General features: G+C 45.7%; 1 protein-coding gene across 3 annotated transcripts in view; it reads right to left on the reverse strand.

Moving 5' to 3' along the window:
* Nucleotides 1-24,993, reverse strand: part of DNAJB6 (DnaJ heat shock protein family (Hsp40) member B6) — a 73,042-nt gene that overhangs the window by 30,374 nt on the left and 17,675 nt on the right. For all 3 annotated transcript variants that reach the window (XM_021666253.2, XM_064367321.1, XM_021666252.2), the window contains exons 2-7: nucleotides 18,846-18,936; nucleotides 15,559-15,668; nucleotides 12,401-12,460; nucleotides 11,434-11,544; nucleotides 2,109-2,240; nucleotides 113-254 (exon numbers count right to left, since the gene is read on the reverse strand). In XM_021666253.2, coding sequence (XP_021521928.1) covers nucleotides 113-254; nucleotides 2,109-2,240; nucleotides 11,434-11,544; nucleotides 12,401-12,460; nucleotides 15,559-15,668; nucleotides 18,846-18,910 — 620 coding nt within the window. In that variant the 5' untranslated portion in view covers nucleotides 18,911-18,936. The remainder of the gene's footprint in view (nucleotides 1-112; nucleotides 255-2,108; nucleotides 2,241-11,433; nucleotides 11,545-12,400; nucleotides 12,461-15,558; nucleotides 15,669-18,845; nucleotides 18,937-24,993) is intronic.

The raw sequence follows: 24,993 nt of genomic DNA on the forward strand, positions 1-24,993 counted from the left end.
ATTTGGCATACAGCCACCTGTGTAACTTCACACTCTGGGAGATGTGCAACAGGGCACCAGTGAAACGTCATGCCTGCTTACTAAAAATACGAAAGACAGAACGCTACAGTACCTCTTTGTAGTGATTTTTCTGCCATTAACTATTTTAGTTGAAGTTGATATCGATTTGAAGTTGCCCATCCCACTACCGCCAAATGACGCAGAAGAAAATGAGGTGAGGCCTCCGTGACCCAGTGACCCAAATGAAGTAAATCCTACAGGAAAACAGAAACGAAAAATGCTTAGAGAAATAGGTCAATTACTACTGCAAAGATTAAGAGTTTGAAAATTCAGGCCGGGCGCGGTGGTTCACACCTGTAATCCTAGCACTTTGGGAGGCCGAGGCAGGTGGATCACGAGGTCAAGAGATCGAGACCATCCTGGTCAACATGGTGAAACCCCATGTCTACTAAAAATACAAAAAATTAGCTGGGCATGGTGGCGCGTGCCTGTAATCCCAGCTACTCAGGAGGCTGAGGCAGGAGAATTGCCTGAACCCAGGAGGCGGAGGTTGCGGCGAGCCGAGATCGCGCCATTGCACTCCAGCCTGGGTAACAAGAGCGAAACTCTGTCTCAAAATAAATAAATAAATAAAAATTAAAAAAAAAAAAAAAAAAACTCCTCTGTGAAGAGACACTGGATGAGTTTGAGAGAAAAGTGGAATTCTAACTCTTCAGGCTTAAACACACCGGTATATCATGACATACGCATTTTCATATTACTCCAGTCTATAAGCAGTGTTTCCATCAGTGGGACACTCCTAGGATGCTACCCATTTGTGTGCTTTCATTGTAACTGCAAAGGAGGTTAGATAGCATGAAGGTTAGTGAGATTTTCCAGGTACGTTACTTTCCATCTGACCCAGAATATACATTACCCCTTTTAAACTAAGAATTTTCATTGCATTCTCATCCTGCACATCATATTAAGAGTAAAAGATTTCCAAGTACAACAATCTTAGGAAGATTAGGAGAAAATGGAGGTTATTAAGTGCAGATCTGTATACCAAAAAAACCTGGCAAATTCTACAGTGCTATGCTACAAAAGGAATATACGGGCCGGGCGCGGTAGCTCACGCCTGTAATCCCAGCACTTTGGGAGGCCGAGGCGGGTGGATCACTTGAGGTCAGGAGTTCGAAACCAGCCTGTCCAACATGGCGAAACCCTGTCTCTACTAAAAAGATGAGAACGTGTCTTCTGTGGATAAATTATGTCATTTAACAACATTGAGCATTTTGATATGTGTTCACTGAATTTAAAAAACCCTGAATTTCATTATTGTTGACTTCCCCCTCTTTAGTTACTAGCAATCGCATCCTTTCTAGGATTAAAAATATTTCATGCCAGGCGCGGTGGCTCACGTCTGTAATCCCAGCACTTTGGGAGGCCGAGGTGGGTGGATCACCTGAGGTCAGGAGTTCAAGACCAGCCTGGCCATCATGGAGAAACCCCATCTTTAAAAAATATATATATATATATATATATATATATATTATTTATTTCATAGTAAAAAAAAAAAATTCTAGTTGTCTTTCTATTCCTACCACATCTGCATGATTTCCTCCACTGAAGTTCTGAACTCCTCAATGTCGTCCGTGAGGAATGGAACCAACTTCTTCCGAACTCCTGCTCAGGGCGATATTCTCACCTCCTTCCTTCCATGAAGCACACTGCTGTTAATACCATCTAAAATGATTTTTGTCCAGAAATTTTTCAATTGACTTTGCCCAGATCCATCAGAGGAATCACTATCTGTGGCAACTAACGCATTATAAAATATATTTCTTAAGACTTGTAAGTCAAAAATTAGCAGGGCATGGTGGTGCATGCCTGTAATCGCAACTACTTGGGAGGCTGAGGCAGGAGAATCGCTTGAACCTGGGAGGCGGAGTGAGCCAAGATCGTGCACTACACTCCAGCCTGGACAACAAGAGGGAAACTCCGTCTCAAAAAAAAAAACAAAAAAGGGAATACACGTATTTTAAAGCGCTCTAACTAAAAGAATATTATGCTTATAAGTACTAACTGTTTTGTTAAGGCAATAAAGATTAAATCTAGGGATTTAATACCTGTATCAAAAGAAGGAAATGCACTTCCAAAAGATGGAAATCCACTGAACGCAGAGAAGAACGACCCCGTCCCTCGGCTTCTGCTTCCTCGGGGACCCCTTCGATTCCCAAAGAAGTCATCAAAAGGGTCTTCTAAAATCAAACACAAACACACAGGATGAAGTCTTTTTTCCAAGTTTTTTCCTCATGGGATAGCTACAATAAGAGAAAATAGATGAATGTTTTTTAACATATTCAGGAACAAAAACTTAGAAAATGGGTGGTAACCAAAGAGCTTATCTACAGAGTAACTGAAATACCATCTCACCAACAGTTTTACTAGTTCAATTCAACTGAAACTACAACACATTATACCAAATGAATTAAATTAAAAACAGCACATATACAAACACTTCACAGAGCATCAATATGTACTTCAAACTCAGCTCATTTCACATCACTTATCTGAGGTCCTGTTAGACGCTGCCCCTGCTATAACCACTGCAAAAGTGCGAAAAGCTTCACAGTGAGGCTGTCGTATTCCTTGGAGTCTGAATTACCTTCTCCAAAGCAATTCAGAAACAAACAGAAACGTGGATGACCCTGGCAGGCCCGCGCACACGCACACACACACACGGAATGGTATGGCCACATAAGCCATGAGCCCAGGCAAAGGAATTCCTTTTACTGTAACTTTGATGTCTCAAAAAACTCTGAAGGATTAACTACAATCAAATCTGAACAAATGTTAACCAGCAGACTTAAGATTACATTTGAAGGTGGAGAGGGTGTGGAGAAATAGGAACACTTTTACACTGTTGGTGGGAGTGTAAACTAGTTCAACCATTGTGGAAGACAGTGTGGCAATTCCTCAAGGACCTAGACAAAGAAATTCCATTTGGCCCAGCAATCCCATTACTGGGTATATATCCAAAGGATTATAAATCGTTCTACTCTAAGGACACATGCACGTGAATGTTCACTGCAGCACTTTTTACAATAGAAAGACCTGGAACCAACCCAAATGCCCATCAATGATGGACTGGACAGGGAAAATGTGGCACATATACACCATGGAATACTATGAAGCCATCAAAAACGATGAGTTAGTGTCCTTTGTAGGGATATGGATGATCCTGGACACCATCATTCTCAGCAAACTGACACAAGAACAGAAACACCACATGTTCTCACAGGTGGGTGTTGAACAATGAGAACACATGGACACAGGGAGGGGAGCATCAGACACTGGGGTCTGTAGGAGGGGAAATAGGGAAGGGACAGCAGGGGGTGTGGAGTTGGGGAGAGATAGCGTGGGGAGAAATGCCAGATATAGGTGAAGGGGAGGAAGGCAGCAAATCACACAGCCATGTGTGTACCTATGCAACAATCTTGCATGTCCTTCACATGTACCCCAAAACCTAAAATGCAATTAAAAAGGGGGGGGCCATGACATTAACAAGGACTAACTGACAATCCAAGAATAGTCAAATTTATGACCAAAAAGAATATATGCAATGAACTGAACAGTGCTAAGAAAACTGACCACAAAACACATTAACAAACATTTACACACATCCAGACTTAAAAGAACACTAAGTGCAGAACATGCTTTAAACCCACACATTTTCTTAGAGCTTTAAGGAGCGTGAGAACCTGACAGAAGAGGAACAGCGTATAACAAGGAAGAGAAGGGGACTCCCACCAGCCGCTTTAATCTCACAGCAGCGGCAGTGCAAGGCAGAACTCAGCTCGCCCCTCCTCAGCACATTCCAAAACATTTCAGAAACCACAAACACAGCCCAGGAGAGGCCAGCTGCAATGACTTCAGGCCTCACATTATCAATTCCCCAAGTGCATAGAAAAGTTAGAACAAAAAAATGACAGCAAAACAAAATTGAAAAGCATCATGGCTATTTTAAATCAAGGAAAATATGTCACTCTCTCCTGGAGCTCCAAAGCTAACCTAGAGAGCAGCCCTCAGAAAGGAGCACTGAAGAGTCAAAGGCCAAGCATGAAAGACACAGACTTTCTCTAATCTCCCAACTCCTCAAAACCAGGCACTCATTTGTTACAACTCATGTGTTCTGAATTGTGTCACTCACATTTTCAGAAGTAGCCAATAACCTAACTGTCAGGAATCTGGAATACAGCAATGGAAGCAAATGACACCGCTGGAGCTCCGCCCTGAGCTGCACGCCCTGGGGAACAGGGCTTCAGTGCTTCTCTCCACTACCAAACCCGCACCTAGAATAGTGCCTGCACTGAACAGCAGGCACGGGGTATTTGTTAAATGAACACCAACATTTTCAGATTCCCATACAATTGTTTTTTATCACAAGTATAATTTCTAGTTACATCCTAGGACTGGTTAGAGCAATCTGTTTCCCAAAAGTTTCAAAAATCTATCCAAGTCAAAGAATCCAAAATACACTGGATTTAAACTATTCTATTTCGAATACAAAAGGCCTGCCATGAGATGAGGAACCCTGGCGTCAGGAGGAATGGGTCTCTTCCCCACCACAGTCCTCATTCCTCAGGGAAGAAACCACCAGAACAGCAGCAGGCTCCGGGCTCTTTTTCGACCCCTACTCGCAAATGGCCAATTTCCGCCACCACCACACCTTCCACCTCACTATCCCCTACACTATCATACTTCCTATAGACGCTGGTATTCCCCAGACCTGTCAAAGCTCAACACTGTATCAGCTCTGGCTGCAGCCTCAAGCTTAAACCACTCTCCCTACATCTGGCACCTACAGACCCAGAACATCTCCTCCTGAGAGCACTAAGGACGCAGCGATTACCTCAACCTCTGGAGTTGTCCACAAATCCACCAGGGATCACAATCCCACAGCAAACAGATGATGCAAAAACCCACGAACCTACAAAGGACTTGGGCCATGTCCTGCTCAACTGTCATGCCAACAATGTGAATCAAACACTATACAAAGTGCTGCAAGGGGGCCAACACCACAAAATACAGTGGAGTAAATACAACAGAAATCACAGCACAGTTGACGGATGATCTGAACACTGCACACAAAATCTTATGGCATGGTTTGAGCTTCCAAAAGGAGTTAAGTAGCCAGAGCCTCAGTTCTCACACCAGAGAAATTCTCAAAATGACCATTTCAAGGAACCATTTCCTCTCCCTATTTAAGGGAGGGGGTCAGAGAAAACAAAGTTCCTGAAATTACTAAGTATGTACTGAAGAACAGCTCAAAAGAAGCTGCAAATCACTAACATGGCACCCATCCTCAACTGCCAAGATTTTAAGTATTAGTGAAGGTCTGGCATGGTGGTTCACACCTGTAATCCCAGCATTTTGGAAGGCCAAAGTGGGTGGATCGCCTGAGGTTGAGAGTTTGAGACCAGCCTGGCCACCGACATGGTGAAATCCCATCTCTACTAAAAATACAAAAATTAGCCAGGTGTGATGCTGCACACCTATAATCCCAGCCACTTGGGAGGCTGAGGCAGGAGAATCACTTGAACTGCAGTGTGTCAAGATGATGCCACTGTACTCCAGCCTGGGCGACAGACTCCAACTCAAATAAATGAAATACTTCCAAAACACAGCTCCATCTCAACATGGAGTTCTAAAATATGCACACAACCATACATGAGTTTGGCATGTTCTCCAAGAAACTCTCAACAGATGAGAGGAAGAGCGTGTGAGGACGCCCCGTGCAGGACTGCCGGCTGCTTCACAGCCAGGACGTGAATCTTCGTTACACACAAGGATGGTTCCAACAACTTCAGCCGGAAACCAGTCTCAGAAATGGAGTCTCACCATTTTTCCCAGGCTGGACTCAAACTCCTGGGCTCAAAGAATCCCCTACCTCAGCCTCCCCAGTAGCTGGCATTACAGAGGTGCACCACCATACCCAGCTTAATATGTGATGTTTTTATGTGTATTTTAAAAGACTCCTTAACTTCTTCTAAGTGACCAATGCATAGGTGTGTACGCATATGAACTCTGTCCTTAAGTAATCAAAAAACACTCACGACAAACAAACCTCTGTGGCGCCATATGACAGTGGGTGCAGGTCACCAGTACACATCGATCCAATCTGCTGTGCCACTCCCATATCCGCACTTGACACGTGCCTAACTTCTAGTTCTCATTAACATGCCTAACTTTGGCCAGGCACAGTGGCTCAAGCCTGTAATCCCAGCACTTTGGGAGGCTGGAGCGAAGGGATCACCTGAGGTCAGGAGTTTGAGACCAGCCTGGCAAACATGGGGAAACACCATCTCTGCCAAAAATACAAAAATTAGCTGGGCGTGGTGGTGTGCACCTGCAATCCCAGCTACTCGGGAGGCTGAAGCAAGAGAATTGCTTGAACCTGGGAGGCACAGGCTGCAGTGAGCTGAGATCACCCCTTAACACTCCAGCCTGGGTGACATGAAACTCCCATCTCAGGGAGGAAGAAAAAAAAAAAAAAGTCTAACTTTAAAATTTCCTCCTCCTTTCACCTTTCAAAATTTGCTGTTTGGTTGTAAATTGCACAGACTAACACAAAAATCTATCTAACTGTTAGAAATACGATGTTTATCACATACTGGGGCCTGGGGGGTAGGGGGCAAGGGGAGGAATAGCAGAGGGTGGTGGGAGGACAGGGGAGAGATAGCATTAGGAGAAATACCTAATGTAGATGATGGGGCAATGGATGCAGCAAACCACCACCATGGCACATGTATACCTATGTAACAAACCTGCACAATCTGCACATGTACCCCTGAACTTAAATAAATAGTTTTAAAAAAAGAAATATGTTTAAAGGTTGAATCATGGTCTCCCCAAAAATAAAAGGTTGAATCACGGATCCCTAAAAATAAAAGGTTGAATCATGGCCCCCCCAAAATACACATTAGAGTCCTAATCCCTAGCACCTGTGACTGTGACCTTACTTGGAAATAGAGTCTTTGTAGATTATCAAGTTAAGATGAAATCACTGAAGTGGGCACTAATCCAATATAAATGATGTCCTTATGAAAAAAGGGGGGAATTTGTGGCTGGGCATGGTGGCTTATGCCTGTAGTCAGTTCCTTGGGAAGCTGAGAAAAGAAGATTGCTTCAGCCCAGGGGTTCGAGGCCAGCCTGGCAACCCAGTGACACCCCGTCTCTGAAACACTGAACTAATGGACAGAGAGCCAGCCACAGAGATGATATGAAGACCGGATGGGCCACCCACCTGCAAATGCAGGGAGAGAGGAGCTGGGGAGGGGCCTGGAGCAGGACACCCCTCAGCCTCAGAAGCAACCAGCACTGTGACACCTGGATCTCACATGGCCAGCCTCCAGGACTAGGAGATGATACATTTTGGTTGTTTAAGCCCCCGGTCTATGACACGGATCAAACTCTGAGACCAAAGGCTGCCTTCAAGGTCTGTGCTCTGGCTTTCAGGGAAAGAGCCTAAGAGACCGCAGTCCTGTGCTTCAGGGCTGCCACCCCCCCCTTGCTTCTTCAGTTCTATCTCCAAGGCAGCTAAGGTCGTCTGGCCAAGGACAGTATCAAGGCACTAGAAAACCATTTTATTCTAGATATACACAAAGTCGGTCCAGCCCGGGGAGCTCCTTGACACTTTATCGTGGTGCTGGCACTGCCCCCAGCTCTGGCCCGCTGTGCTCCTCCTTACTCGGCAGCTCCTCACACTCCTCGCTGAGCTCCTGTGTGTCCCCAGGGCTGGCCCCGTCCTCGCTGCATATGAGCTCCAGCTCCTCACTGAGGGACTCGCCCAGGCCCCGGCTACATCCTGTGCTGGACTCATCCTCACTAGAGACTGCCAGGTCCTCGGCTGGATCCAGCCAAGGCCTCATGCTCTCCTCACTGGGGCTGTCCTCTGCAGCCTCCTCCATCTCGGGCAGCTCTACTAACTCTTCACTAGGCTCCACGTCCTCACAGGCCACTGGGAGACAGTAAAATGACTGACTCACTACCATCATGAAATCACAGCTTGGAAGACCAAGTTACTATCCTCAATGAACTCATCCTTCCTCCGAAACGTCTACTTCCCTTGGTTCTACGTCCTGCAGGATTCCTCCACTATTGCCACAGAGCATCAACTGTAGCAGAGTGATGCTTTACAAAGGAAAACTCGCTGCACTGCTCAAATGAAAGGCCTCTCTGGAAACCTTAAAGGTTGGCTTTGGCTTTCCAAGATAAGAATAAAAATAAAAATACGACGTTAAACCCACAGGCTCTTCCCAGATGGTAGCGCCTGCTATGACTAATGGGATCAAACACACTATTAGCAGGTACCTTTTCTTTTCTATCTTAGGACATCATTTAACTGAGCAACGGGGTCCTGTAATAAATTACCCTAAATTGGGAGGAATATGTTCATCAAAATAAATAAATAAAATAAATTACCCTAATTCAAATTGGCCTACCGCCTATTAAATTTTCCAACTAACATTTTAATAAGAGCTCATTTTCATGTTCTCCATATTCTGGAGAAATATAAACAGTCACCTAGCCTCAACACTTCTGACTCTATCCCTCCAATTCAGAGGCAGCATTCCTTACAGGTTGGTGTTAGAATCCACTTCCACACCTCTCCTGGGAGGGCTTCTGCTAGAAAGAACGGGCTCCACACCTGAAGGCCCCGGGCCAAGTCCCCTTGGTCACAGTGTGACTGTGCGCACTGCCTGGTGCTCACGGGCAGACCCGATACCACATGCCCAACACCCGGGGGCTCCTTCCCACTTCCACACCTATCACTAGGGAGGGCTGCAGTAAGGCCGGGGTTCTGTATTCTGATAAACGTCAAGTGCGGCTCGGAAATTACTGCACAGCAGATTTTGAACTACTTTTGTGTCACCTGAAAAATCTGCTACACAAAGTGGATACAACTAGGTCTAGCAGATATGATTCTTCAACAGCAGTCCCCAATCTTTTTGGCATAAGGGACTGGTTTCATGGAAGACAATTTTTTTTCCACAGACAAGGGGCGTGGGGTGGGGTGGGGTGGCAGTGGTAGGACAGTTGGTTTCTGGCATTGGTTTCTGATAAGGAACACGCAACCCTAGACCCCTCGCATCTATAATACGGTTCGTGCCTTTATGAGACTCCAGTGCTGCCACTGATCTGACAGGAGGTGGGGCTCAGGCAGTAAGGCCTACCCGCCTGCCCGCCGCTCCCCTCCTGCTCCTCACAGGCCGCAGACCAGGGTGTTGACCCCCGACCTACATCATTACTAGGCAGAAATCCCTCTGGCTGGGCATCCACGCCCATCTACACTAAACATACCATCAGCAGACTGCACAGTGACTTCATACATACAGTAGCCAGGGAACAGCAGCTTCTCCTGTGTGTAAATCCTAAGAGCCTGAAAATGGAAGTTATCCAGAACACCTACAAGAACGGATGAAACAAGTATCACTGCCACACCCATCATGGGAAACACGGGGCACCTAGTCTTAAAACAGGTCTGTGTGCATTATTTAACAGTGCAGCGTTTCGGTAAGACTAGCACCTCTCTCCTTGGACCAAGAGTAAAAACTCACATATTCACTCACATCTAACTAAATCTCTATACCTACTTTACAAAGAATTGCTATATCGCTTGGTGTTATCAGATTATTTTCCCCACGGAAAACAAAAATTGGCTACAATTCAGTCACTAAGAGACCCTTCCCCTTTGAAGTAAAAAATAGTAACATTAAGAAAAGGCCTGCTGAAGGCGCCTGGTCTCAGCCGTCGAGAGGACAGCCTGTTTCACCCCGTGTGCCCTAGAACAGAAACCATGAAGTCGGAAGAGCAGGCCTTCTTCCTTGCTTGGTCACCATGAGAATCATGATCAGAACACAGGACTTCAACAGTGCCCTGACCTGCAGAGCAACAAATGCAGTTTGCTGAAGACTAACAAGATGCAAAGGTCATTTTTAAGACAGATCGATCTGTAAGTTACTTTTCTTAGAGATTTCTCGCCTGTGAGGGTAGATGAAGGAAGTAAACATGGCTCTTTCTTGTGCTGTCTCTGCTGATGGCAGCAGTGATCACAGCAAATGTGCTTCAACGATGAGCAGACCAGTCTCCCGGTCCCCTAATCTGAAATCCCCTGCTTAGCTTCATTTGTTCCATTTTCCCTGAAAATCCTGGAGGGCACTGACTGTCTTTCCTCCCTCACAAAGGGGCTCACTTCAAGCCGCCAGCCCATACATAATAAGGTGTAAGGACAACCTCTTTGAATCCCCATTTGAGATAAACTGAAGAACTGCACCATGTAAAAGGCCCAAGACCTACCAGATATGGGAGTGATTATTCCTCTGCATGCCTGCGGCAGGCGGGGCCCCTTGTGTCTCCCAAATATTATCTGTAGACACAGAGGCTTTTCTCTTTCCCTCCTGGGGGCTGCAGGTGGTGTTCAGTTTCTTCACCCATGCTCCAGACAATGAAGGAGATAAACACACAATGTGTTACCTTCTCAATGAGTCAAAAGACAACAACGGCTGCAGAAGTGCACCAAAGTCCCATCCCAGTGGTTGGGAAGGCCCTAACAGCAGATAGCTAACGAAAGTGCCTGACCCAAACTGTGCCCAAGACACCCACCAGAGCACAGGACCAGGCATCAGGACTGAGATGCCGCTGATGAGAAATCCATTTCCCTACAATCAAACAGCAGCTGAGCGGCACTGTCTCCTTTAACTACTCTCCTCAGCGAACGCTTCCGCAGTCTTGCTCCAGAGGTGCCTTTCTTTCCGCAGACTGTGAACTCAACGCTCCTCACACACCACAACATTTACAGATGAAAGGTATTGCAGACAGTACTACGATGCTTAAGGATTTTAATAGGAATATGAGGTAACAAATTCATACACAAATTGGCATTCAATGGGAAACAACATTTCCAAGACACCAGCACCGATGCCCTTACCACTGTCTCATCTGAGGGCAAAAGCAAGTTAAGCAGGGCCATATATAACAAACAAAAAAATACCTTAAACCCTGTATTATTCTAATTTTTCAAGTTGTAAATTCAAAACAAATTCAAAGAGGAAGAAGAGAAAGATTTTAAAGCTCCTGTGCTGCTTTATTTTCTTCGGAAAGGGTCTTGTTCTGTCACCTAGGCTCAAGTACAGTGGCCCAATCTCGACCTCCCAGGCTCATGATATCCTCCCACCTCAGCCTCCCAAGGAGCTGGGACCACAGGCACACGCCACCACGCTCAGCTAATGTTTTGTGCTCTTTTTGTAGAGACAAGGTTTTGCCATGTTGCCCAGGCTAGTCCAATGCTGCTTTAAATACAGATACCATGTTAATTCAACAGAAAGGCCATTACTAAACCCTCACTTGGGTCGCGGACACATACCAAGTCAACGCACGCAATTAACTTACCAAAGAAGTCAAATGAAAATGGGTCCCTTCCACCAAAAAATTCCCTGAAGACATCATCTGGGTTTCGGAATGTGAAGCCAAATTCAAATGGACTGTCAAAATGAATTCCACCTGCACGAATACAACACAGCTTTTAGTTTATGAATCTTGGTGTTTTGCAGGCAAAAAATTCTTTGTTGACACAGAACATCCTACAAATCACGACCTAATAAAAAACAAAAATATTTCATAAACTTGGGGTTCTCTAAATTTCAAAACATGAGCCCTATACTAACAAAGTGAATGTGCCCAGAGGTGATGACACGTGAGTGCAGCGGTGGCCCCTTCGACACTACTCTTCTCCATCTCCAGATCCGTGATGGGCACATAACGTTACACACCATTTCTATGATTTGTTATGAAGGTTTATGAAGACCACGAGTATCTGCATCCACTTTGACAACTGACCTCCCAGAGCCGCAGAAGTTGCCGTGTGGCCAGGTGTGGAACAGTAATTTCCCAAAGACCCCTGGGGAGGCTGGTCACAGTCCAGAGACCATGCAGACTTTTAGAAACAAACACAAACTCCAGGCCCCACAAGGTCATTATTTTAGCTTTTCAGGAAAATCTGCTCTTTAAACCCTCAGGATATTTTGACATCATGTCAAGTACTGATCTAAGGGTGTCTGTCCACAATATATTGCAGTATGGTAAACAAATTATTTCCTATCCTATATTTCCTATCCAATATATTGCAGTATGGTAACAAATTATTTCCTATCTACAGGAAGTACATCAACGTATACTTCTAGTCTCACAAACATTTTAAAATGCTATCAATTTCTCTGTCCTCTCTCCAATTCAGCCCACTTTCTAGGTTGCATCTCTGTTTACTGATATAAAACAGACTCTTACCAAAAGACTCATGATTTACAGACAAACTCGATAACCTTTTGTCTTCAAAGAAAAAAGTCACGTACATACATACCTCCTCCTCCACCATTTAATCCTTCTTTGCCGTATTTGTCATAGATGTCCCGTTTCTTAGCTAAAAATTTAAAGAAAAGTCAGTAAGGCCAAGTTCCTTTTAAACCTCTGATTCAATAAAGTATTTCCCAAGTTGTAAATCAGTTTTCAAGGTTTTACAATTAAATGTAAGGAGTATGGCCCCCCTCTTTCTTTAAAACAAAAGGAAACAAGAGGGAAAACTTTCTGTACCCATCTCCGGAAAAACAATTCAAAAAAAAAATTAAGTTTGTTGAGTTTTTTTTTTTACAAGTTATTTAAATATTTACAGCCAGGAGCAGTAGCTCACGCCTGTAACCGCAGCAATCTGGGAGACCAAGGCGGGCAGATCACTTGAGACCAGGAGTTCGAGACCAGCCTGGCCAACATGGTGAAACCCCGTCTCTTCTAAAAATACAAAAATCAGCCAGGCATGGTGGTGTGTGTCCGTAATCCCAGCTACTCAGGAGACTGAGGCAGGAGAATTGCTTGAACCCAGGAAACAGAAGTTGCAATGAGCCGAGATCACCCCACTGTACTCTAGCCTGGGTGACAGAGTGAGATTCTGTCTCAAAAAAAAAAAATTATTCCATTACATAACTTTTCACTCTACTGCCCACAGAGCCCAGGCATGATACATTAATATCACACAACCAAGTACAACATTATTCCAACCATACAAGTGCACCGTCTTACTACAGAAACCCAATTAGAGGATCATATCTGCGGCACACAAAGAAACGTGCCGGGGCCTAGTCAAGTGGCAGGAAGTAGACGTGCCAGAAAGGAGCCATCCAATGCCCTACAGGCTCACTGACCCTCCAAGGGACCACCCCACTGCAAGGCCTGGGGCTAGTGTGCCACCCTCCACTGACAGTCTTCACACTTACATTACAAACGCTACTGAAACTCCACAACAAAAAGAATGACATTAGAAGCACTGGTACTCTGACATGACACCATCTGAGTCCCTCAAAAATCTCACAGGCTGGACACAGCGGCTAACACCTGTAATCCCAACACACTGAGTGGCCAAGACAGGTGGATTGCTTAAGTCCAGGAGTTCAAGACCAGCTCGGGCAGCAAAATTCCATCTCTAATCAAAATACAAAAAAAATTAGCCGGCCACAGGGACATCTACCTGTGGGTCCCAACTACTCAGGAAGCCATGGGACAATTGCTTGAGCCTGGGAGGTCAACACTGCAGTGAGCTGTGATCAATCATGCCACTGCATTCCAGCCTGGGCAACCCCTTCTCAATTTTTAAAAAGTAAATCTCAGGCCGGGTGCGGTGGCTCACGCCTTTAATCCCAGCACTTTGGAAGGCCGAGGCGGGTGGATCACGAGGTCAAGAGATCGAGACCATCCTGGTCAACATGGTGAAACCCCGTCTCTACTAAAAATACAAAAATTAGCTGGGCATGGTGGCGCACGCCTGTAGTTCCAGCTACTCAGGAGGCTGAGGCAGGAGAATTGCTTGAACCCAGGAGGCGGAGGTTGCAGTGAGCCGCTATCGAGTCATTGCACTCCAGCCTGGGTAACTCTGTCTCAAAAAAAAAAAAAAAAAAAAAAAAGTAAATCTCATATTCCACAAAATGGGAATACATGCTTAGAAGCAAACCACTTACAAGCAGGTTCAGGTAGCCAGTGTCATGGCAAGAAAAATGACTATGCTTTGAAGGTAACTCCAGCTGGGACCCATGGCTGTCTAAAATGACATGAAAAATACACCCCATGCCCCCTCCCCTCCAAAAAAAAAAAACCGAGAGACTTTCTAGTATGGTAGTTTAAAAGTGCTCTATCAAATACGAAGCTTCAGTTTAGTCCTCACTTTTCTTAATGTTACTGGTCCCTGAAATCCTGCATCTGGCAGTACTGAATTAGCACACACAAACGCCAAGGACCAAAGAACAAGATGGCAACCCTGAAGCCTGTGCTCTCCTCTGTCAATCCAGCACACAACCCAAGGTGACGAGCCTGGTGCAATGGTGCCCAGCTGCTCAGGAGTTTGAGGAGGGAGGACGATCACCTCAGCCCAGGAATTCAAGGCCTCCCTGGGCAACAGAGCAAGACCCTCTCTCTTTAAAAATAAAATAAATAAAACTTTCCAATCAACAGTTTAAGCTCAACAGCTCATGACCTTAAATGCCACATTTCATGAAGATTCCAAATATCAGTGGTTTTATGCCTTTTCACATTTTTGAAGTAAAATATCTGGGATTTCCTCTAAAACAAAGGGGTGGGCGATAGTGTCACCAGAGAAAGCCAGGCTAGTAACTGTTGAAGGTGGCAAACTTACATTGGGTTCCTTCTTCTAAAAAAAGAAAAAATTAGTTGTAAATAAGGGCTGATCACCTGACTATATTCAGATACACTTAATCAAGTGCCCACACTTCCAGGGTCCAGTTAGTCCATCTCTAACTTTGTAAATACCTCTGCAACTGACCGGGCATCGTGTGGCTTTTCAGTTCTGTCATTGTTCCCCCCACCCCAGGCCCCATGCAAACCCGACTAGGTGACAGGTGACCTCTGACCCCTCACCCACATGAGAACCAGGCCAATGGATCGAACTTCCAGTAACATACACCTTTGCTCCAGACGAAGGTGGGGAAGACAGGCCTGAAATCTGAAATCTAAATTTTAACTGTATGTTCCATCCTCTCTTTTGTGAACCAAGAACGTCCTCCCAAGTAGTAAAGCTGACTCCACTGGCACAGGACTGTTTAAGCCTGTGCGGTGAGCAAGGTCAGAAGGATCACACCCAACAACGGGGCAAGCATGCCACATACATAGTGGCCTGAGTCCTGCAACCTCCTCTCTCCTGGGTTCATCAGACCCGGGGTAGCTAGTCCTGTTTGAAAACAGCCATCCTTATAACTCAATCAAGACAGTTAAAGGTGAGCAAAAGATGAAAAAAAAAAAAGAAAACAGCTAGAAGCCCTGGTGCTCCTTAGCCCTTGCGGTGACCGAAATCAAGTCAAATCTTCACAAGAAAAGTAAAGACACTCAGGGGACCTAAAATCCAGCTGGCATTAACAAGTCACTTGATCCATACTGTGCTAGCCCTGAGCAGGATCCCAACACCCGCTCTGCATCCCGGCGTGTCCGCTCAGAGTCCTTAAGCGGCCCAGTGTCACTCACCATCTGACAGCACCTCATACGCCTCTGCTACTTGTTTGAATTTTCTCTCTGCTTCTTCTTTATTCTCAGGATTTTTATCTGGGTGCCACTTCAGTGCCAGTTTCCGATATCTTGAAAAGAATAAAGGATACTTATCACATTCTAAATCCAGAAATGAACTATGCTATTGAAACTAACATAATGAACCAGGAGAATGGCTTCAGAGCTGCCAACTGGTAAGACAAATAACGGGTTTTAGTGGTAAAACCTCCCTTTCCTTTAGAATGAAATACACAGAAGTTCTAAAATCCAGATAGCCAGGCGTGATGGCGTGCAGCCACAGACTGACCCAGCTACTCCAGAAATTCAGGTGTGATGACTGCTTGAGGCCAGCAGTTCAAGGCTACAGTAAGCTATGATCATACCACTGCAGTCCAGCCTGGGCAACAGAACAAAACCCTGTCTCAAAATTAAAATTGTAAAATTACTCATTAAATAAGTTTAAAAAACAAAATTCTGATAGCATAATACAAAACCCTAGAGAGAGAAAAACAAAGATCACAGTGTCCACAAGATGGTCTGACAGTGAGGAGACTGAGCAAGCATGTGAAGGAAAGGGAGTGAAAGGCCTGGGTCACTGAGCAGTAGGATCCAACATCGCCATCCCTATCCTTCTATGTTCGGATTCCAAGGACCCTACTTTGTCAGCCAGCCCACTATTCAGCTGATCTGTGTGCCCAAGGTGAGTCACCTGCCACCAAACAGGCCAGGACAGCAGGATCTTTCAAACAGCCCTCTATGCCAGATTCAAGATCTAAACAGAATTAAAACATGGACTTCTACAAAGATTCTATGACTAAATTCATAGTCAGCTGCAGAGTTCCAACTGGCTAAATAATTGCATGTTATTTAAATACAAAAAAAAAAGGCCAGGTGCAGTGGCTCACACCTATAATCTCAGCACTTTGGGAGGCCGAGGCAGGCAGATCACCTTAGGTCAGGAGTTGAGACCAGCCTGGCTAACATGGCGAAACCCCATTTCTACTAAAAATGCAAAAAGCTGGGTGTGGAAGCACATGCCTGTAATCCCAGCTACTCAGGAGGCTGAGGTAGGAGAATTGCTTGAATCCGGGAGGCCAAGGTTGCAGTGAGCCAAGATTGTGCCACTGCAAACCATCATAATGGTATATAATTTCCATCTGTGACTGAAAGTACTGAGCAAGTATTACGTCTATTCACTGATGAGGTTTAGCTGTGTCCTCACCGAAATCTCAACTTGAGTTGTATCTCCCAGAACTCCCACATGTTGTGGGAGGGACCCAGGGGAGGTAACTGAATTATGGGGGCTGGTCTTTCCCGTGCTATTCTCGTGGAGTAAGTCTCCCAAGATCTAATGGGTTTATCAGGGGTTTCCGCTTTTGATTCTGCCTCATTCTCTCTTGCTGCCACCATGTAAAAAGTGCCTTTCGCTCTCCGCCATGATTATAAGACCTTCCCAGTCCTGTGGAACTGTAAATCAAATTAAACATCCTTTTCTTCCCAGTCTCAGGTATGTCTTTATCAGCAGCATAAAAACGGACTAATACATGCATTAACTTACTCAAGACGAGAAAAGTATTTCCAGCTGTCTTCATTCTATGATCTGTCAAGTATCACTGGCTGTTGACACTACTGATAAGAACAGCGTGGGCCTATGGTATGCAGCACAGGCTTCCTCACTCCACTGCTGACAGCAGCAGGGCCTGCTTGGCCTCTCCTCAGTGGGCTGCTTCTACTAGGTTCCTTGGCAGAGGTTTCAAACACTCTGCAAGCGACATCAGTTCTGCCCAACAGCAGTCATCCTGACTTGGCTTTGAGAAAGAGTCTTGGCTCGGTCACCCAAGCCAGAGTGCAATGACATGAACATGGCTCACTGCAGCCTCAACCTCCTGGGCTCAAGCAATTCTCCTGCCTCAGCCTCTGGAGTAGCTGGAATTACAGGCATATACCACCATGCCCAACTATTTTATTTTTATTGTAAAGACAGTAACTTATTTTGTTGTCCAGGCTGGTCTCAAACCCCTGGGCTTGAGTGACCCTCCCACCTAGGCCTCCCAAAGTGTTGGGATTAGAAGCGTGAGCCATTTACCTGGCCATAATTTGCATTTTATTTTATTTATTTATTTATTTTTTGAGATGGAGTCTCGCTCTGTCGCCCAGGCTGGAGTGCAGTGGCATGATCTTGACTCACTGCAACCCAGGTGCATGCCACCATGCCCAGCTAATTTTTTGTATTTTCAGTAGAAATGGGGTTTCACCATATTAGCCAGGATGGTCTTGATCTCCTGATCTCATGATCCTCCCATCTCAGCCTCCCAAAGTGTTGGGATTACAGGCGTGGGCCATCGCACTCAGCAATTTAGCATTTTAAAATGAACTATCTCAGCTAAGGCACAGTAGCTCATGTCTATAATTGCAGCAATCTGGGAGGCCAAGGCGAGAGGATCACTTGAGACCAGGAGTTTGAGACCAGCCTAGGCAACAAACATAGTGAGACTCAGTCTTTTTTTTTTTTTTTAATTAAAATTAAAAATTAAGCAAAATGAACTATTTGGCCCCCAAAAAAGTTAATTCTATCTTCAGACCCACTCAGTCTAGTAGCATAGACTTCATTATTTATCTATTTTTTTAAAGCTGGTTCCAACTATTCCAGCTAACTGCTCTCTAGCTATGTTAAAATCTAACATAATCTATTTCATGACTTCTTTGCTTCACACTTTACATTCAGAATTGACACCTCATTAAATTAAACAGACTGAGGTTACCATGAGAGCCTTCTGTGGCTGGAACTGCCCTCCTCACGTTAGCCAGGCCCTGGTCATACAGATGCTGGTCTAACAGGCAGCAGGTGCAGCTCTCAAACTTTCATGTGAGTCAGAAGGGACTCCAACAGCACAGGCTGGAGAGCAACAATCACACCAAAAAAGTTCAAGTGCTCTACTCTGGGTACCTGGAAAAGGGTACTCAAGGGTACCAAGTCAGCTCCATCTCAAAGTCCAATGTAAAAGATGTTTGTGATGATGTCACATCCTCAGTAACTTTTTAATCGACTTCAGATACAAACCAAGTGAATGACTAATTAAGGGCAAAGCCCAGACCTAGACTGCAAATGTTCCTTGTTAAGTGCTGTCAAATTAAACTGTGTGGCATTCAAAGACTGTTATATACTACATTAAAAGCCATTTTCATAGGCAATAGAAGAAGTTACACTACTCAATTACCAACGTAACACTGTGCAGATGTATTAGCTCAGAAATAAAATTACTTACGCCTTTTTAATATCCTCGGGTGAGGCATGTCTCTGCACGCCTAGAACTTCATAGTAATCCACCATGTTTCAAGAGATTGTTGGAATAGGTCCTGCAAGTAAAAACAGGTGGTCAGTGATGAGGCTGCTGCGGATGGGCAGGTCACGGCAGTGGGATGGGTGTGGAGAGGGACGAGGGAGTGGTATCACCTCAGCACCTACTGGCCCTACAGAGGGAACCTCCACTAGCTAACCACTAGCATGCTGATAGACCTTGTCTGGGAACTGTTTCCCAGATTCATCTCAGACCCTTCTAACCCAGAAGGTGGAAGCTGCAGTAAACAGAAATCACACCAACTGCACTCCAGGCAAAACAGAGTGAGTGGAAGTTGAGACAGTAAATGGAGATCACACCAACTGCCTGGGCGACAAAGTGAGACTCTGTCTCAAAAATAAAACAGGTCAGGTGCAGTGGCTCACGCCTGTTAATCCCAACACTTTAGGAGGCTGAGGTGGGCACATCACGAGGTCAGAAGTTCGAGACCAGTCCAATCAACATGGTGAAATCCCCTCTCTACTAATGAAAATATAAAAATTAGCCAGTCGTGGTGGCACAGGTCCGTAATCACAGCTACTCAGGAGGCTGAGACAGGAGAATCGCTTAAACCCGGGAGGTGAAGGCTGCAATGAGCCGATACAGCGCCACTGCACTACAGCCTGGGCAACAGAGTGAGACTGGGGAAAAAGAAAAGGCCCAAACCTAAAACTCTCTTTTTTTTCTTTTTTTTAAAGAGACAGCGTCTCGCTACGTCGCCCAGGCTGAAGTGCAGTGGCTATTCACAGGCACGATCCCACTACTGATCAGCACGGGAGCTCTGACCTGCTCCATTTCCGACCTGGGCCGGTTTACCCCTCCTTAGGCAATCTGGTGGTCACCCACTCCCGGGAGGTCACCATATTGATGCCGAACTTAGTGCAGACACCCGATCGGCATAGCGCACTATAGCCCAGAACTCCTGGGCTCAAGCGATCCTCCCACCTCAGCCTCCCGATTGGCTGGGGCTACAGGCACGCGCCACCACACCCGGCCCAAACCTACAACTCTTGATTTTATGAGTCTTTCAATCAAAAAACAAAAAAAATAATGAAATCAGGATATACTTAGATGTATATAAACTACATTATCAATTCAATGGAACATCAAATTTAGAAAAGAATGTACATCTTCAAATACATGAGAGCCAAGATTCTAGGTGTTACAAGTTTAATATGTCAACTACAAGATACAGAATTTAGGGCCAGGTGCGGTGGCTCATGCCTGTAATCTCAGCACTTAGGGAGGCCGAGGCGGGTGGATCACAAGGTCAGGAGTTCAAGACCGGCCTGATCAACATGGTGAAACCCCGTCTCTACTAAAAATACAAAAATTAGCCAGGCATGGTGACCCGCGCCTGTAATCCCAGCTACTCAGGAGGCTGAGGCAGGAGAATCGTTTGAACCCGGGAGGCAGAGGTTGCAATGAGCCGAGATCATGCTATTGCACTCCAGCCAGCCTGGGCTACAAAGTGAGACTCTGTCTCAAAAAAAAAAAAAAACAACCATTTACAACTTAGAAATAAACTGTATGGTTCTTGTTTTCTTGCAATTATTCCAACGTTAACATTCTGAGCGTTACTGGATGCATAATTAAGCAAAGATGAAATGGTAACTGGAGCATGTGCCTAGGGTACACCGCTGTACAGCTCTTCCCACTCCATTTGGAAATACTCAGTATAAAACATTAGAGACTCTTTCACATAGTAAGTTACACGGTAAGGAACACCCAATTATGAAAGGCTTCCTCCCTGGTAGTTAGAATGACACAGCAGCATAAAGGATTCAAACCACACCAGTCCTACCAGTCTACAGAGAAAAGACAGGAGTCAATTCCCGTAAGTAGGGAACACTGCAATCTTCTATCTTTCAGGAACTAAAACCCTGCCCATCAGCCACAGCACACAAAGCGGGGCAGTCAACAAGCAGCAGGAAAGCCAGCATTTCTTCAAGTCTCCCCCACTCCCTCACTCCCTTGGCTGAGCGACTAGGCAAGGTTATTTTCACTCGAGCTCCGGTTTGCTGCCAAAGATCTGAGGTGGCATTTTGGCAGTGACGCCAGCGGCAGTACCTAGCAGCAACAACAGAGGGAGAAGCTGTTAATCCACGCTAACAGAACCAGAGCAGAAATCTCAGTACCAACCTTCCAATGCCAGACATCTGGATCATCCCCTCTGAGCACATACAGCAAGAGGCCATTCAATGTGCCACACACCAAGCACACAGGCCCTCGCAAGTCCAAACAGCTCATCTCCTATCCCCACCTGCATGCCCGGGTTTGTGCATGTGGTGGCGGTAACAGGAGGAAGACACCCCTGAGGCAGCGAGGACAGAGGTGAGAATGTGGGTGTGGGCCAGGGTCGCACGGCCAGCTGGTGAATGCTGTGATTTACTTCAACAAAAACACTCGCTGAAAGCCTGCTGTCATGTGATGTGCAGCACGCACTAACAGCACCTGGTATTCAAGCAGCGCTGCATCAAATGGCTAGTTTTCTTACTAAACGTAGGCTACCCTACAAGGAAAGCGTAAGGCAGTACTGAGCCCCCCCGAGTAGATGCGCTCACCTCTGCGCTCCTCCTGCACCTGCTTACCCTTACCTGCTCCACTTCCTGCCTGGACTCCTCCCCCAGTCCGGCAGCAGCCCCCTCACTGCCTGCCACTTGAAACTCACTCTTCTGTAAGTCAGTAAAAAACCCAGGGCACCACCCCACAGACATTTCCCAGCTCCCCTTGCCCGACTTCCCTCTGCCTCCCATCACCAGCTTTTGCCCCTCTACTAGCCCACTGAAGAAACAGCGGAAACGTTAAAGGCTTAACGCCAACTCTCATCCTACATGGGGGTTTTCACCCTTTCCCATTACGTAAAAAGCATTGATTTAGCAATGCGTCCCAAATGTTAGCTCCAAACTGAGGCCTCTCCTGGGCACTTCAGACACAAATAGACAGATGACTACTTGACACAGCCACCTGGACGTCCAGCAGAAACCACAAATAGAACATGACCAAAATTTAACTCTTAATCCTCCCCACTCCATACACACCTGGTCTTTTTTTAGTAAATTCTACCTTGAAGTCCAAGGTGGCTGACTCTGAAATGTTTACCTTCTCCAACTACACTCAGCACAGACACACAAATTAATCACAAAGTCCTGCCGAGTCTACCTCTCAAATACCTCAAATTCATTCACTGTTATCTATCTTCAACAGCATCAGTATCCCTTACCCTGATCAACAGCAGCCTCTAATTTTATCCTGCCCTCTGCTTTCACAGATGTCAGCTTATAAATGTGCAGATACTGACTGGGTATGGTGGCACACACCTGTAATCCCAGCACTGTGAGACCAAAGTACTTCGGAGGACTGCTTGAGCCCAGGAGCTAGAGACCAGTTCCCAGCTGTGCCACAGCACTCCAGCCTGGGTGAGAGTGAGACCCTGTCTCCAAAAAATAGACATAAAATTTAAAAATAAATTAAGATTAAAGATGAATAGCTGGGCGTAGTGGCTCACGCCTGTAATCCCAGCACTTTGGGAGGCTGAGGCAGGCAGATCACCTGAGGTCAGGAGTTTGAGACCAGCCTGACCAACAGGGAAAAACCCCATCTCTACTAAACATACAAAACTAGCCGGGCATGGTGGCACATGCCGGTAGTCCCAGCTACTTGGGAGGCTGAGGCAGGACAGTTGCCTGAACCCAGAAGGTGGAGGTTGCAGTGAGCTGAGATCACACCATTGGACCCCAGCCTGGGAAACAAGAGCGAAACTCTGTCTCAAAAAAAGGAAAAAGAAAGTTCAAAAAGACAAAGTGCATGTGAAAGGACATAGAAACCAAATGGGACCAGGCATGGTGGCTCACACCTGTAATCCCAGCACTTTGGGAGGCCAAGGTGGATAGACTGTGTGAGCCCAGCAGTTCGAGACCAGCCTTGGTAACATGGTGAAACGCTGTTTCAAAAAAAAATTTTTTTAATTAAAAAAAAAAAAAAAAAAACAGCCAGGCGCAGTGGCTCACTCCTGTAATCCCAGCACTTTGGGAGGCCGAGGCAAGTGGATCACGAGGTCAGGAGATCAAGACCACCCTGGAAACATGGTAAAACCCTGTCTCGACTAAAAATACAAAAAACAGCTGGGCTTGGTGGCAAATGTCTGTAATCCCAGCTACTTGGGAGGCTGAGGCAGGAGAATGGCTTGAACCAGGGGGTCAAGAGGTTGCAGTGAGCCAAGATCATGCCACTGTACTCCGGTCTGGTAACAGAGCAAGACTCCATCTCAAAAAAAAAAAAAAAAGAAAGAAAGGATAGGGCAATCACTGACCTAAAAGAGAATGGAGGCTTCAAAATGAATTGACTAAAGTGAATTTAAAACCTACACTTAAAATTTTTGAATTCATGTCACTCTAAGAATCAAAGACTTACCACCCTGCCTTTCCTGTACGCACTATTACCGTATCTTTAACTATATACTTGACAAGCCAATACTCTTTTTAATAGAAGAATTCCAGGTAACAAATGCAGAAGGAACTCTAGAATTAGAAAATTATTATTTTGCAACAACATGCGGTGATTCTCAAAGCCCGGACTCTGTAACATCACTTGGAAAGCTTATCTCAGGCCCACACCTGAACCAGGAACTGTGGGATGGGGCCCGGCCCTCAGGTGCTATAGTGCAGGCTGAGAATGGCAGCCTGAAGGACCCAGGGACTCCAGCAGGAACTGTGAACAGAAGTGAGCCCATGAGATGGGGCTGTCAGGGTCACCCAAGCTATGGGAGACACTGTGCTTTGGGATGCGCTGCAGCTCCCAAAGCATGAGTCCTCCCTTACCTGAGGCTTCGAAGTTATCCATGGTCTTACACACAGCCAACCACAGTCCAAAAACAATAAACATTTCCGGAAATAAGTCATAAATTTTAAATTACTCACCGTTCAGAGTGGTGTGATAAAATCTCACGCCATCCTGCTCCCTCCAGCCCCAGCCCAGGACATTTACCATCCCTTTGTCCAGTGGACCCATGCTGTGGACGTACCCCGCAACACTCAGTCATCTGGGTTTATCAGACTGACTGTGCCACCAATAGTGCCTGTGTTCAAACAGCCCTCACTTCACTTCATATGGCCCAAAGCGCCAGAACACTGATCTGAACATACAATCTGAATATGCCAAAGAAAGGCTTCCTTTAAGTGAAAAAGGCGAACATTCTCAACTTAAGGAAAAAACCCTATGTTGAGATCGCTAAGATCGACAGCAAGAACAAAGCGTGCGCCCATGGAATGAGTGGCATACTGCCGTCATGGTTTACCGTCTCATCAGTTACTGTGCATCTCGCAGTGTGCCTCATTTATAAATCACACTGCAGCCTCGGTATGTATGCACAGGAGAAAATACAGCATTATATGGGGTTCCAGACTACCAGAGGTTTCAGGCTTCCACTGGAACACAACCCCAGAGGACAGGGGAGGACCAATGTCGTACCTAAAGGATTTAGTAATGTTCATCGCATGGGAACTATGGAAGTGAAACAGCGTTTATCGTAGATAAGCCGTGGTTCCTGGGAAAACTACCTACCTTCATTGTGGTTCGTTCCCTACCCTGTGAAATGGGTGACATCCACTTCCTATGGTTATAGATGATGCTGGCCATGGCAAGAAAGCCCTGGGCTCCATCTAGAACATCCTAAGTGCTACCTGCCTGAGATGAAGTAGAAAGGAACTGGTAATACATGGAGTGGATGGGCTCACACAATGAGGAAGTGGGGAGGAAAGAGAAAAGCAGGCAGAGAGATATGCACAGAGAGAGCTGCCTGAGCACAGTTAGAACTCATCTGCAGAGATGCCACATCCTCACTGGGGAGCCAGCAGGAACAGTCAAAAGACCTCGGCTCCACATCACCCCCACCCCATCACACCACCTCATTTGACATTCAGCTAAACACTGAGAAGCTTGACACTCAGTAATCCACGATAAAATACACTGCATGACTAAGTAAAGCCTTCAACAATACTGAAAATACTCCTAGCTTAATTTGGAGTGAATATTTTAAATTGACAACAGTTTTGTGTTTTGAGACAGTGTCTCGCTC

The sequence above is a fragment of the Aotus nancymaae genome, unplaced genomic scaffold (genome assembly GCF_030222135.1).
Source record: "Aotus nancymaae isolate 86718 unplaced genomic scaffold, 86718_ANA_hifiasm-v0.15.2.pri h1tg000002l, whole genome shotgun sequence".
Lineage (NCBI taxonomy): Eukaryota > Metazoa > Chordata > Mammalia > Primates > Aotidae > Aotus > Aotus nancymaae.